This window comes from Salvelinus namaycush, chromosome 32 (assembly GCF_016432855.1).
Source record: "Salvelinus namaycush isolate Seneca chromosome 32, SaNama_1.0, whole genome shotgun sequence".
NCBI lineage: Eukaryota > Metazoa > Chordata > Actinopteri > Salmoniformes > Salmonidae > Salvelinus > Salvelinus namaycush.
This window is the reverse complement of record NC_052338.1, coordinates 14,854,065-14,867,411: the sequence shown is the minus strand read 5'-3', so window position 1 is coordinate 14,867,411 and position 13,347 is coordinate 14,854,065. Positions and strand designations below refer to the sequence as shown.

Below are 13,347 nucleotides of genomic sequence, written 5' to 3'. Positions count from 1 at the left end.
AACCAGCCATCGCTATTGCAAAGCTCTCACTAATAAAGATTCCGTTTAAGTATAACTCTGACTTGTGTGATAAGTTTGACTCTCCTCGTTTGATAATACAGAAATTAACCACCACACATGTAGGCCTACATACATACACCAAACAGATATACTGTAGTAAGAATGACATGTAGGTCTACATACATACACCAAACAGATATAGTGTAGTAAGAATGACATGTAGGTCTACATATATACACCAACCAGATATACTGTAGTAAGAATGACATGTAGGTCTACATATATACACCAAACAGATATACTGTAGTAAGAATGACATGTAGGCCTACATACATACACCAAACAGATATACTGTAGTAAGAATGACATGTAGGTCTACATATATACACCAAACAGATATACTGTAGTAAGAATGACGTGTAGGCCTACATACATACACCAAACAGATATAGTGTAGTAAGAATGACATGTAGGTCTACATATATACACCAAACAGATATACTGTAGTAAGAATGACATGTAGGCCTACATACATACACCAAACAGATATAGTGTAGTAAGAATGACATGTAGGTCTACATATATACACCAAACAGATATACTGTAGTAAGAATGACGTGTAGGCCTACATACATACACCAAACAGATATAGTGTAGTAAGAATGACGTGTAGGCCTACATATATACACCAAACAGATATACTGTAGTAAGAATGACATGTAGGCCTACATATATACACCAAACAGATGTAAGAATGACATGTAGGCCTACAACAGTAGAAATTACTACAGTGACCTACTGTACAATCCAGTGATAATGCATTCATGTAGCGTGGATGAGGTGATTGATTGGCAACCCTCTGTGCTGTTGATGTTTTCCAGAGACGTGTTCCCTCAAGGTCTGCCAGATGAATATGCTTTTGTGACGACTTTCAAGTTCAGGAAGACCTCGAGACGAGAGGACTGGTACCTCTGGCAGATCTTTGACAAGTATGGAATTCCACAGGTGGGTTATCATAGTGCTGTGTGTGTGTGTGCATCAACATATTCCTTGCTGAGTCTATTTGATTGCCAGTTGCTGGGGCTGGCATGCAGACAGAGAGGCATGATTATTATTTTCCTGATAATTTGTACCATTGAATATCAGAGAATATGTTATATTTGTCCAGGGGCGTAACTTTGGTTTTTGAATTGGGGGGGACATTTTATTATTATTATTTTTTATGCAGTCAGATAAACACTCCAAACAGCCTACCAGACCGCTTGGGGGCATCTGCATGGTCCTAAAGCACACCGTCCCTCGTTTTGTATCACATTCCAATGATAAAACTGGGGGGGGGGGGGGGGGGGGGTCCCTGTATTTGCCTATCACATGCATTTGAGAAACATTTCATTATTAACACATTCAACTTTATTCACTTGATCCTTCCTCCGTCAATCCTACCCAGGTGTCTATCCGTCTGGACGGTGAGAACAAGGCAGTGGAATACAACGCAGTGGGGCTGACCAAAGATGCAGTGAGAGCTGTGTTCAAGAATGAAGAGGTGGACAACCTGTTCGACAGGAACTGGCACAAGATCGCCCTGAGCGTCGAGGCCAAGGCGGTGTCTCTGTACCTGGACTGTAAACTCATCCAAACCCTGCCCATCGGGGACAGGGAGGACATTGATATCCACGGGAAGACTGTGATCGGGAAGAGGCTGTACGACAGCGTGCCCATTGATGTGAGTGCTGGGTGTTTTTATAAGGGTTGAGCTTAAGAGCAGTGGGAAGGTCAGGGGAATGGAAGTATGCTACCGTATGTGGTGGAACAACATGGTGGATTAAGGAAATACTTTTTATGTTGTATTTTTAGACTACAGATGTGGGATTTTAATTTCATCACTCTTGTTGCTGAGAATTCTTGCACAGCAGGAAATGTACACTTGTAGTGTATTCAAGATTTTAAAAGGGTCCTAAAGTTTGTAATTTCCACTTTGAAATGTCAGACTTGATTTGCCCTAACGAAAAATGTATCAACCCCTACAAAACATGGCCATAAATTATAATCCACATAATAATTGTTGCTGCAGGACTATTTTCCTACTGTAGAAAACTGGCTCAAATTAAGATCCTACATCTGTAGTGTGCATCTTGTGATTCTGTGTTCATTTACTGTACTGTAGTGTATGTTTAGCTAACTTTGTGACTTTCTGTCCCTGCAGTTTGACCTTCAGAGAATGATCATCTACTGTGACTCCAAACACGCTGAGCTGGAGACCTGCTGTGATCTGCCCACCGGGCCGGTGAGTCAGACAGTCAGACAGACAGGGCACCTGTCACTGTGGTAGTCCACTCCAGGAGCATGTCAGCCATGGTTTTCATACTCACCTTACAGTTGTAGGCCACTACAGTGAGTCAACCAATAATCTGTCACTGTGGTGGGCCTGGGCCACTCTGCTGGACAGAATGCATATCATACCTCACTGCTTCCTGAGAGACATCTTTCCTTTTTCTCCTTTCCTCTGTCCTGTACAGTTAAATGGCTCACCTTCAGACGGTAATACTGTTTTTTAATTCCAGTGCCCCAAGAAGGTGGTGACGGAAGCCCCTCCCATAGAGATTCCCACCCCCACCCCTGCAAGGGGGGAGCAGCAGAGAGGACCCCAGGCGGTCAACTGCTCATGTCCCGCTGGAGAGAGGGTAAGATCTATTATAAACTGGGGGGGTTAAAGACCTGAATGCTGATTGGCTGAAAGCCGTGGTATAAGAGACCGTATATCACGGGTATGACAAAACATGTATTTTTACTGTTGTAATTATATTGGTAACCAGTTTTTCAATAGCAATAAGGCACCTTGTGCCTAACAACAACCCTTAGCCATGGTATATTGGCCATATACCACACCCCCTCCTGCCTTATCACTTAATTATAGGTCATAGCTCCTCTATGTCAATGGTCATGTGTTTTACGGTTTCCAAAGATCTGTTTATTTAAAGGGATAGTTAGTGATTTTGGCAATGAGGCCCTGTATCTACTTCCCCAGAGTCAGATGAACTCGTGGATACCATTTTATGTCTCTGCGTGCAGTTTGAAGGAAGTTGTTAACCAGCGCTAGTGCCTATTGCTAACTAGCATAAGGACTGGAAGTCTACATAGATGTCACGTTCCTTTATTTTGTCTTTGTTTAGTATGGTCAGGGCGTGAGTTGGGGTGGGCATTCTATGTTATGTGTATCTATGTTTAGGTTCATTGTTAATTAGCCTGATATGGTTCTCAATCAGGGGCAGGTGTTTTACGTTTCCTCTGATTGAGAACCATATTTAGGTAGGCTGTTCACACTGTTTGTAGGTGGGTGATTGTCTTCCGTGTCTGTGTATGTACCACACGGGACTGTTTCGTTTGTTTAGTCTGTTCCTGTTCGTGCGTTCTTCGTGTTTTTGTAAGTTCTCATGTTCAGGTCGGTTTACGTCGTTTTGTTGTTTTTGTAATTTATCAAGTGTGCTTCGTGTTCGTCTTGTTTCAATAAATTCATGTATTCCACAAAAGCTGCGTTTTGGTCCGATCCCTGCTCTTCCTCAGACGAGGAGGAGAACAATCGTTACAATAGACTTGCAGTCATTGCACTAACCCTAGTTAGCATGGCTCGCAAAACTACAGCTAACTTCCTTCGTACTGGACACAGAGACATAAAAATTGTGTTCATCTGACTCAAGGAAAGTAGATATAGGGCCTCACTGCCGAAATTCTGAAGTATCCCTTTAATGTTTTACTCACTTGCAAAAGAGATCTTATTTTCAATGTGACTACCTGATGTAATAATGGATCAATAAATGTTCCTTCATCACAGGGAGAGATCGGTGTACCTGGCGTTGCCGGGCCCACGGGTGAAAAGGTCATCTAACGCTCCTCCTAAGCCGTATCTCATGTGTGATACAACAATATTCCTATTTTCTGGATCTATTTCTCTGGGCTCGTTCTTGTGCTCTGTCATAATGTCACATGCCTACTCTTACAGGGTGATACTGGTGCTCTGGGAGCGGCTGGACCTTCTGGCCTCAAGGGAGCCAAAGGAGAAACTGTATGAAAACATTACTGCGACAATGTCAAACATACTGTCCCATTTACTTATCTGCTATCTTAATTTGACCCTGTTTCTCACAGTAGGAAAATGATCCTGCAGCAACAGCAAATGTGAATTATTATGGGGATTTAGTTCATGGACATTTTTGTAGGCGTTGATTCGTTAGTGCAACTCAAGTCTGACATTTTAAAGTGGAAATTACAAACTTTGGAACAATGGCATGTATTTCTGGATGCCAAGGGAAGCCAGCCCCCCCCCCAAAAAATATATATTTCGTCTCTCTGTGTTCCGTAAGTTTCCTTCAAATCGTATGAGGCTGAATGTATCTCACAGGAGAAATGATCAGAGTGAGCGTGTATGCGACCTATCTGACGCTGTCTGGTCCAAACGAGTATGACATTGTTGCTGCCCGTAGCATTGAATGAAAGGGAAGCCAGCAAGTATTTGGCCTCCCTTGACAAAAAAGTATACAAATTGTGCCAATCAGCATTGAGCTAAACTGAGCGAGCTCAACTGTGAATGGTCCTGGCGCACCACAAAAATGTGTCAAGGGAAGGCGGCATGGATTTGACATTGAGAGCATACTGTACGTCAGAAACAACTTGAATTGTTGCATCTCGTTGTGTTGTTGTCCTCCGGTCGCTAGGTAGCCCCTTTCCTAAATTAGCCGTGGATGAAAATAGGGATTTAGACTTGTGGTTTTACTTAATTCTCCGTACTGGCCAATGATTAAAATGGCAGTTCTGATCCAACCATTAATTAATACATTGTGCCCCTGGCCTGAGAAGATGGAAGTTCAATATGTAGCTAGATGTAGAAGACTAATATTAACTAGCTAAAGTTGCCCATGAATTAAAGTTAGGTCAGCGAGCAAGAATTTTAGCCAGGTAGCCTAGGACAACAAAAAATAAAAGTGTGTACTGTATGACAGTGATAGACCATTTCGTCAAAATGAAAGAGAGGAGGATGGCATTGGCTTTTCTCTACAAGTAGGGTGAGTCAACGTGTTTTTTCTACTTGCACGAACACTCGTACACTCACACACCCGCGCACACAGAAATCAGAACCATGGACAGCCACATCATATTTAGCTTACGTTGATTAGACTAAATTGTTTTTGGAATCTTTTAGTTGTCACTGTATTAGACTAAGCAGAGGTGATTTGATGATGTTGAAATGTTGAAGTTGAAATGGTACTGGAATAGTGGAGGCAGCTCCTGTTTTCTTTGCGACTTGCAGTAACTCTCTGTTGTTCTAAATTAATAGTTGTTTAGTGGGCCGAAAATGTTGGAAACATTAACTTGCTTGACGTTGCTGTAGATCATGTAACTGTGTGTTACGTGCAATACGCTTTGTGGACTTCACAGGACAGAGGTTGCACTCCGGTTTTGTGAAAAAACTAAATTGTGGTTGAATTTATTCTGCCACTGTCTTCTTATTGTCTCTGTCTTAGGCCTACATATCACAGTCGCAAGGCATATGAACTAACAGGTTATAGAACAACAACGCAATTATCACAACACATAGGTTGTACTGTAATATGGCTTCTTTTGGTTCCCCAGTCATTTTACCCAAGCACCGCTACTGCTTTAGAACCCTTTACACGTTGAATACACTACAATTTGCATTTCCTGCTGCGCTGGAAAAAGCTGAGCGACAACAGGATATCAAATTAAAATAGCAGATCTGTACGGGCCTGACATTTGAAAGATAAACAGTTGATAGTAAGCATACTAAACAGTCATATTAGAACATAGCTTGTTGACCTCATATTGGAGTGTTTTGTCGTAGTGTGTGAAGTATATGATACAAATCAATCATGTTTAAAGTTCCTGCTAGATGATGTGTTACTCTACGTAGATATTAGACTTCCAAGTTTCCGTTATCTTAAGTGGCATGCACCTCCTTTGTCTTTTCTGCTGTCTTTTCTTTCTCCAGCCTCGATAATAATTGATCCATGTTGATTGATTATTTGCAGGGCAAAGTAATATCTGTCAAGGGAGACACAGGTGAGAAGGTAAGGTCATGGTTTTGACAGTGAAACTCCTCTCGTCATAATAATAATAACAGTAACAGTGCATGGGCATCATCATATCCTAACCCTCTTCAACCAAAGATGTCTGTCTCATTGGATCTATCACACAAAGACAGAATTACATCTCCTAAAGTACAGTAGCACTGTAGAAAAACAATATGATTTTTTTCCATACCACACCATTTTTGGGGATTAGGAAAATGGCCGTACATGTCATAGTGAGAATTACAAGCACAGGACAAGCACAGAAACATTTCAGTTGAATGCATTCAATTGTACAACTGACTAGGTATCCCCCTTTCCCTTTCCCTTTCCCATGCAGACGCACACCTGCTCCGTTAGAAACACACCATTTGGTTCTGTTTAACACACACACATACTGGCTTTGCCCAGTTCAGACTACACTAAATCTGGGTTCAAATAGGATTTTACTTTTTTAATAGTTTTGTTTGCTGGAATGAGCTTGCCTGGTAGATAGTTCCAAAACCACACCAATCTGGCACTCCAGCCAGGGAAGGGAAAGGGGTACCTAATCAGTTGTACAACTGAAGGCATTCAACCAAAATGTGTCTTCCTCATTTTACCCAACCCCTCTGAATCAGAGAGGCTCAATCAAGCACTCGAAGTATTTGAAAAGCGTTAAATACTATCTGAACCCAGGTCTAGTGCTGACAGCTGCACCTGTAGCGAGTGTGCTGTCATTTCAAAATGCACGCGATATGTAGGCAGTGTAACTTCCTGCCTTGATATCCACTGTGTTAGGACTCAACATCAACAGTCTCAACGTCATGGACTCACTCCAGCCATGTTGACTCACAACACAAGCAGCCACCCTTAGCTAAAAAAAGATGCATGCCTGAATCCTGGCAATTTATTTAATTGCTGACATGATGTGGTGGTGGAATTTCCAGAGCTAGTTGGAGAAGAAGTGGAACACGCACCTAATGTCTGAGGAGTTTACTGTTTGAAGTGCATTTCTGCTTCTATACTATCTATTTATCTGTCGCTGTCTGCAAAACCCTTAGAAATAGAATGACTATTCTATTTCATTCTACTTCTGGAAAATCCATGTTTCTACTATAGGGTTTTTACAATTCTGTTTGTGTCAACTTTACAAACAGAATGCAAAACTTGACGTTAATTAGTACACCCACAGGTGTGGTCAGAATGGACATGCTGGCACATTGACTTGTAAGTGGTAAAAGTGAATTCATCATGCTCTGCTTGCTACTGTAGTAAATACATCCTCAACAGTCTAGACTAGACGATCGTACAAACGTATTTTGTGTATAATGTCCTTTCATTATAGGCTGCCATTGGTTGTATGATGATTTCTGTTGCAATGCTGTTCTCTTTTGATGAAGACGGGACGTGCGTCAAAGTGATACGAGCTCTGAGAGTAATGAAAGGGGAACATTTTGACTTCTAAAGAAAGTGATTTATGAAGTGAAGTCACAGTGAAGTCTTTCTGGTGGTCGAAGGCTTAGTGGCACTATGTAATTAAACACTCCCACTTTTCTCTTCTAAGACTCTAAATGCTTTGGAGGGATTCCTTGGCACAAAGAATGACATCAGAGCACAAACCAAAACTACAATGTTAAAAGGCTACAAAAACGTTCTAAGCCATTGTTCCTTGAGTTTGAGGTTGGGTTGGCTGTGTGTGAGTAAGGTTGAGTTAGGGTTGAGTTTGGCTGTGTGTATGAACTGACCTCTGCGTTTAGAACACTGTGGGTCTTCGAGAAGCGGACCGGACCGCTGTTATAGGTTGGCCCCCAACACCATTGTTCAAAAGTTGTGTACTAACTGTTCGTCCTTGCTTGGTTATGTACAGTGTGTGTATTCTGTTTTGTCCCAAAAGCAGTTATGTTTTTTTGTTGTGTACTACATGCTCTAACAGTAATCTACTAATCCCTGTTCAGGACGTGAACCCCACCATATTGTCTCACAACACGTCGCTACTGTCAGCATCTGTTACGCCATTACGCCTAGGCATCAGCGGTGTCCAGCCACCCTAACCTCCTCTCCTCTCTCTACAGGGTGATCCCGGGAGACGGGGGACGTCCGGCGATGAAGGATCCAAAGGGGAGAAGGTGAGTTGATCCTTAAGAGTTTTGCTTTTATAATGATGCTTTTCCACTGTTCTGTACTTCTCAGGACATGTCTGTCACAGAGGTGATTCATTAAATGGTGAGGCTTGACGTACTGCATCTGTTGCCGCTGCTTGCAAGTAGATTCTACATTAGGACATGTACAATAGACAGGAATGATATACTTTGTAGATGATTGTGCTTTAAAACCACTTCCAGGGAACCAGTGGAGCGGCAGGTTTTGCTGGGAAAGATGGATCTAATGGAGAAAGAGTATGAGACAACCATCTTACACTAATATTCTCTTACTGTAATTATAATGTAAACCTTTCTGATTAACTTCTGGATCTTTCTGCTTTATTGTAACAGGGTGAATCAGGGCTGGCAGGCGATCAGGGATTACTTGGACCTCTGGGACCAAAGGTGGGTGAACATTCTATTTCTCCTTGTTGATTCTATGTTGACCTTGGAGAGTATACAATAGCCAATGTACTTTCATAACTACATGCAATATGCTCTTTGCAAACCCTTTTCTTGTGGTTGACACTGTGTTGGAGGATTTATGGCAGGTTAAATGAAAGCTTAAAGAATGTAGGCAGCAGAGTTTATATTCGTTTTTTTCTACTCTGATATCAAAGACAGCCGTGTTCTTTGTGTTCTGTGTCTTGGTGGGCGTTTAGACATTTGATGGACAATTACCTCTCTGCTTGCTATTGATTTCATGTGACTTGGCTGGCTGTCTTCTGCTGACTTCTCTTGTGTGAGACAGCTGGAGAGGGAGGGAGGGGTAAGAGGGGGAGAGAGAGCAAGAAGGAAAGTGTGGAAGAGAGAGAGGAAAGAGAGAGAAGGGAAAAGGGGAGAGAGCGGTTAGGTTTTGCCAATGTGCTGTGTGACCATTCAGTCCCAGACTCCCAGCTAAAGAGAATGTCTCCCTGTTGACAGAACTATGGAAAGTTTCAATTGTGTAAGTTCATGTTTTTTAGACTATACACAAGGGACATGAGTCAAAAGCCTGAACATAGCATGTCCTTGTAACTGTGAATTCCATGTTAATACGGATACTTTCGTATTGTGGTGAGTTTAATCACTACCTAATACCTACTGTAGCTAAGACCATTGCTCCTCAGGGAGCCTAGCGTAGGCCATCGGTGGCTTTCCATTGCACTCTGACACTCCCACACTTGGCACAGTCAGAACAAAGGTCAGGGGTCAGGGTCCCCCTAGAGGGTCACAATGCTAACAGGTGTTGTTGCTGTTCTGGTTGCTTATTTGCCTCTGCAGAATCCATATACTGTACCTCCCAAGTTAACTTGTCAAGTTAGACACAGCAAAATGGGCTTTTTCCCCTCTACCCCTTTTAATCTCTTACCCCTCATATGACCTAATATGTAATATTACTGCTCAACTTGAAATTATTGGGAAATAACATTGCATCAGTAGTACCATATCTGTAGGTTACTGGTCTTTACTCAGCATCTGTTATCCATCAATATAATGTCTGGTCATTTTGTTCCTACAGGGAATTCAAGGAGACTCAGGACTTCCTGGTTCATCTGGACCCAAAGGTGTCGGTGTGAGTAGAAGCAACAATGAAAATATGTCATACATAAGCCAAGTAAATAGTTTCAGACAAACCTATGTTTTCTAAAAGTATCTTTGGATGTTACTGTATGTCTGTGTTGTACTATGTTAGGGTGAAAAAGGTTTGAAAGGAGATAAAGGATCAGCAGGATTAAGGGTAAGTATTGTTACATGTCCTATATTTGATTCAAATGATCGTCAAGTATCATAGGTCATCACAAGCATGACTGGTTAAAGAAATCAAATATAACTGCATGTACAGAGTTGAGAATAGAAAGCTCCACCAGGTTTGGTTAACTCTAAAAATAGCAGCGACTGACACACTTAGCTGACACACTTGTGCAGGTGTGGGTATACCAATTCCCTGCGGGGATACAAATTGAAATAAAGGTAATAGAATTTTAAACAATTGACAGATTTGTCCTATTTAAGGGTTAAGTCCGTAGTTTATGAGAAGGAATATAGACCTCAATCCCAGAGGGGAGTAATGGTTCAGACAGATGGACTGGCTTCCTTGATGCACTCTCCACATTTCCTGTCCTGGGCCCAAGGGGGCGGATCCTAATAATACTAGCTAGGGGCTAGCTACCTACAGTACTGTGTGTCAATGCCTCAGTTTCCTCTAAACTTTAAGGACTTCCTGAAATATAGACTTTCACTGCTGCTGATGGCCATTGACTAGGACAGAACACACTAGTCAATCAGTCAGAGTGATTGTAATGCGATATGATTATAATGATTATACTGAAGTAGCACCCAAGATTGTGTAGCCTATATGATTTCTGGCCTATTGGGCTTCACACAGTATGTCAAGTGGGTCGTTGAGGACTATGGTTGTTATTAGGCTTTTGAGATACAGATTGTCCTCTGCGTTGGGTGATGATGTGAAATGATAGGACTTAGATGTGCTGGTAAGTGTCATAGAGATCGACCGGGGTTCAAGGAGAAGGGTTTAAGATGTACGCTCACAGCAAGAGTAGAAGATTATTTACATGGTGGGTTGGGTGAAACGGTAACACCTACATAAAGACTTCATAACACACTCATAACCCATGTATACCACATCCATTGGTCGTTGACATACGTCTCTGAGGTTGCGAAACAGAACATCTTTGCATGTCCTTCATAGTCCAGGCTGTCAACACATAAAGTGAAGAATCATTAACCCTGTACAGTACTGTACATACCACATGGGTCTTCTCCACCAACCTCCACCGACCCTGACAGAAAGCCATGGAGTAGGTTTGAGAACAGAACAGTTGTAACGATGTTCCTCCTCCTCTTCATCCGAAGAGGAGGAGCAGGGATTCGACCAAAACGCAGCGTTGTGAAATGACATGATTTTTAATTAACAAAACAGAAAACACGAACGAACACTTGAATAGTTACAAAACAATAAACGACGTAGACAGACCTGAACGACGAACTCACATGAAACACGAAGAACGCATGAACAGGAAAACTGACTACATAAAACGAACGAACAAACAAAACCGAAACAGTCCCATGTGGCGTAACATAACACAGACACAGGAGACAACCACCCACAACAAACAATGTGAAACAACCTACCTTAATATGACTCTCAATCAGAGGAAACGCCAAACACCTGCCTCTAATTGAGAGCCATACCAGGCAACCCATTAACCCAACATAGAAAACACATAACATAGACTACCCACCCAAAACTCACGCCCTGACCAATTAAACACATACCAAACAACAGAAAACAGGTCAGGAACGTGACAGAACCCCCCCCTCAAGGTGCGAACTCCGGGCGCACCCCTACAACTCAAGGGGAGGGTCTGGGTGGGCATCTGTCCGCGGTGGCGGCTCCGGCGGTGGACGAGGACACCACTCCACCACTGTCTTTGTCCCTCTCCTTCGCGTCCTTTGAGTGGCGACCCTCGCCCCCGACCATGGTCCAGGAACCTTCACTAAGGCCCCTCCTACATAGAGGAGACAGCTCAGGACAGAGAGGTAGCTCAGGACAGAGAGGTAGCTCAGGACAGAGAGGTAGCTCAGGACAGAGAGGTAGCTCCGGACAGAGAGGTAGCTTAGGACAGAGGGACAACTCTGTACTAATGGCAGCTCCGGACTGAGTGGCAGCTCCGGACTGGGTGGCAGCTCCGGACTGGGTGGCAGCTCCGGACTGGGTGGCAGCTCCGGACTGGGTGGCAGCTCCGGACTGAGTGGCAGCTCCGGACTGAGTGGCAGCTCCGGACTGAGTGTTAGCTCCGGACTGAGTGGCAGCTCATGACTGAGTGGCAGCTCATGACTGGAGGGCAGCTCATGACTGTAGGGCAGCTCATGACTGTAGGGCAGCTCATGACTGGAGGGCAGCTCATGACTGGAGGGCAGCTCATGACTGGAGGGCAGCTCATGACTGGAGGACAGCTCATGACTGGAGGGCAGCTCATGACTGAAGGGCAGCTCATGACTGTAGGGCAGCTCATGACTGTAGGGCAGCTCATGACTGTAAGGCAGCTCATGACTGTAGGGCAGCTCATGACTGTAGGGCAGCTCATGACTGTAGGGCAGCTCATGACTGTAGGGCAGCTCTGGCAGCTCCTGACTGGCTGGCGGTTCTGGCAGCTCCTGACTGGCTGGCGGCTCTGGCAGCTCCTGACTGGCTGGCGGCTCTGGCAGCTCCTGACTGGCTGGCGGCTCTGGCAGCTTCTGACTGGATGGCGGCTCTGGCAGCTCCTGACTGGCTGGCGGCTCTGGCAGCTCCTGACTGACGGACGGCTCTAGCGGCTCCTGACTGACGGACGGCTCTAATGGCTCGGGACAGACGGGCGGCTCTAATGGCTCGTGGCAGACGGATGGCTCAGAAGGCGCTGGGCAGACGGATGGCTCAGAAGGCGCTGGGCAGACGGATGGCTCAGAAGGCGCTGGGCAGACGGATGGCTCAGAAGGCGCTGGGCAGACGGATGGCTCAGAAGGCGCTGGGCAGACGGATGGCTCAGACGGCGCTGGGCAGACAGATGGCTCAGACGGCGCTGGGCAGACAGATGGCTCAGACGGCGCTGGGCAGACAGATGGCTCAGACGGCGCTGGGCAGACAGATGGCTCAGACGGTGCTGGGCAGACAGATGGCTCAGACGGTGCTGGGCAGACGAGCAGTGCAGGCGGCGTTGGGCAGACAGCCGACTCTGACCTGCTGAGGCGCACAGTAGGCCTGGTGCGTGGTGCCGGAACTGGTGGTACCGGACTGGAGACACGCACCTCAAGGCTAGTGCGGGGAGCAGGAACAGGGCACACTGGACTCTCGATGCGCACTATAGGACTGGTGCGTGGTACCGGAACTGGAGGTACCGGCTGAGGGCACGCACCTCAGGGCGAGTGCGGGGAGAAGGAACAGTGCGTACAGGGCTCTGGAGACGCACAGGAGGCTTGATGCGTGGTGCCGGAACTGGAGGTACTGGGCTGGAGACACGCACCACAGGGAGAGTGCGTGGAGGAGGAACAGGGCTCTGGAGACGCACTGGAAGCCTGGTGCGTGGTGTAGGCACTGGTGGTACTGAGCTGGGGCGGGAAAGTGGCGCCGGATATACCGGACCATGCAGGCGTACTGGCTC

General features: G+C 44.9%; 1 protein-coding gene across 1 annotated transcript in view; it reads left to right on the top strand.

Moving 5' to 3' along the window:
* LOC120026847 (collagen alpha-1(XXII) chain-like) overlaps nucleotides 1–13,347 on the top strand; it is a 66,596-nt gene that overhangs the window by 27,943 nt on the left and 25,306 nt on the right. The window contains exons 5-16 of the mRNA XM_038971556.1: nucleotides 882–1,005; nucleotides 1,448–1,723; nucleotides 2,204–2,296; nucleotides 2,574–2,681; nucleotides 3,830–3,874; nucleotides 3,998–4,060; nucleotides 6,042–6,080; nucleotides 8,135–8,188; nucleotides 8,405–8,458; nucleotides 8,555–8,608; nucleotides 9,705–9,758; nucleotides 9,879–9,923. Of these exons, the coding sequence (XP_038827484.1) occupies nucleotides 882–1,005; nucleotides 1,448–1,723; nucleotides 2,204–2,296; nucleotides 2,574–2,681; nucleotides 3,830–3,874; nucleotides 3,998–4,060; nucleotides 6,042–6,080; nucleotides 8,135–8,188; nucleotides 8,405–8,458; nucleotides 8,555–8,608; nucleotides 9,705–9,758; nucleotides 9,879–9,923 (1,009 nt within the window). The remainder of the gene's footprint in view (nucleotides 1–881; nucleotides 1,006–1,447; nucleotides 1,724–2,203; nucleotides 2,297–2,573; nucleotides 2,682–3,829; nucleotides 3,875–3,997; nucleotides 4,061–6,041; nucleotides 6,081–8,134; nucleotides 8,189–8,404; nucleotides 8,459–8,554; nucleotides 8,609–9,704; nucleotides 9,759–9,878; nucleotides 9,924–13,347) is intronic.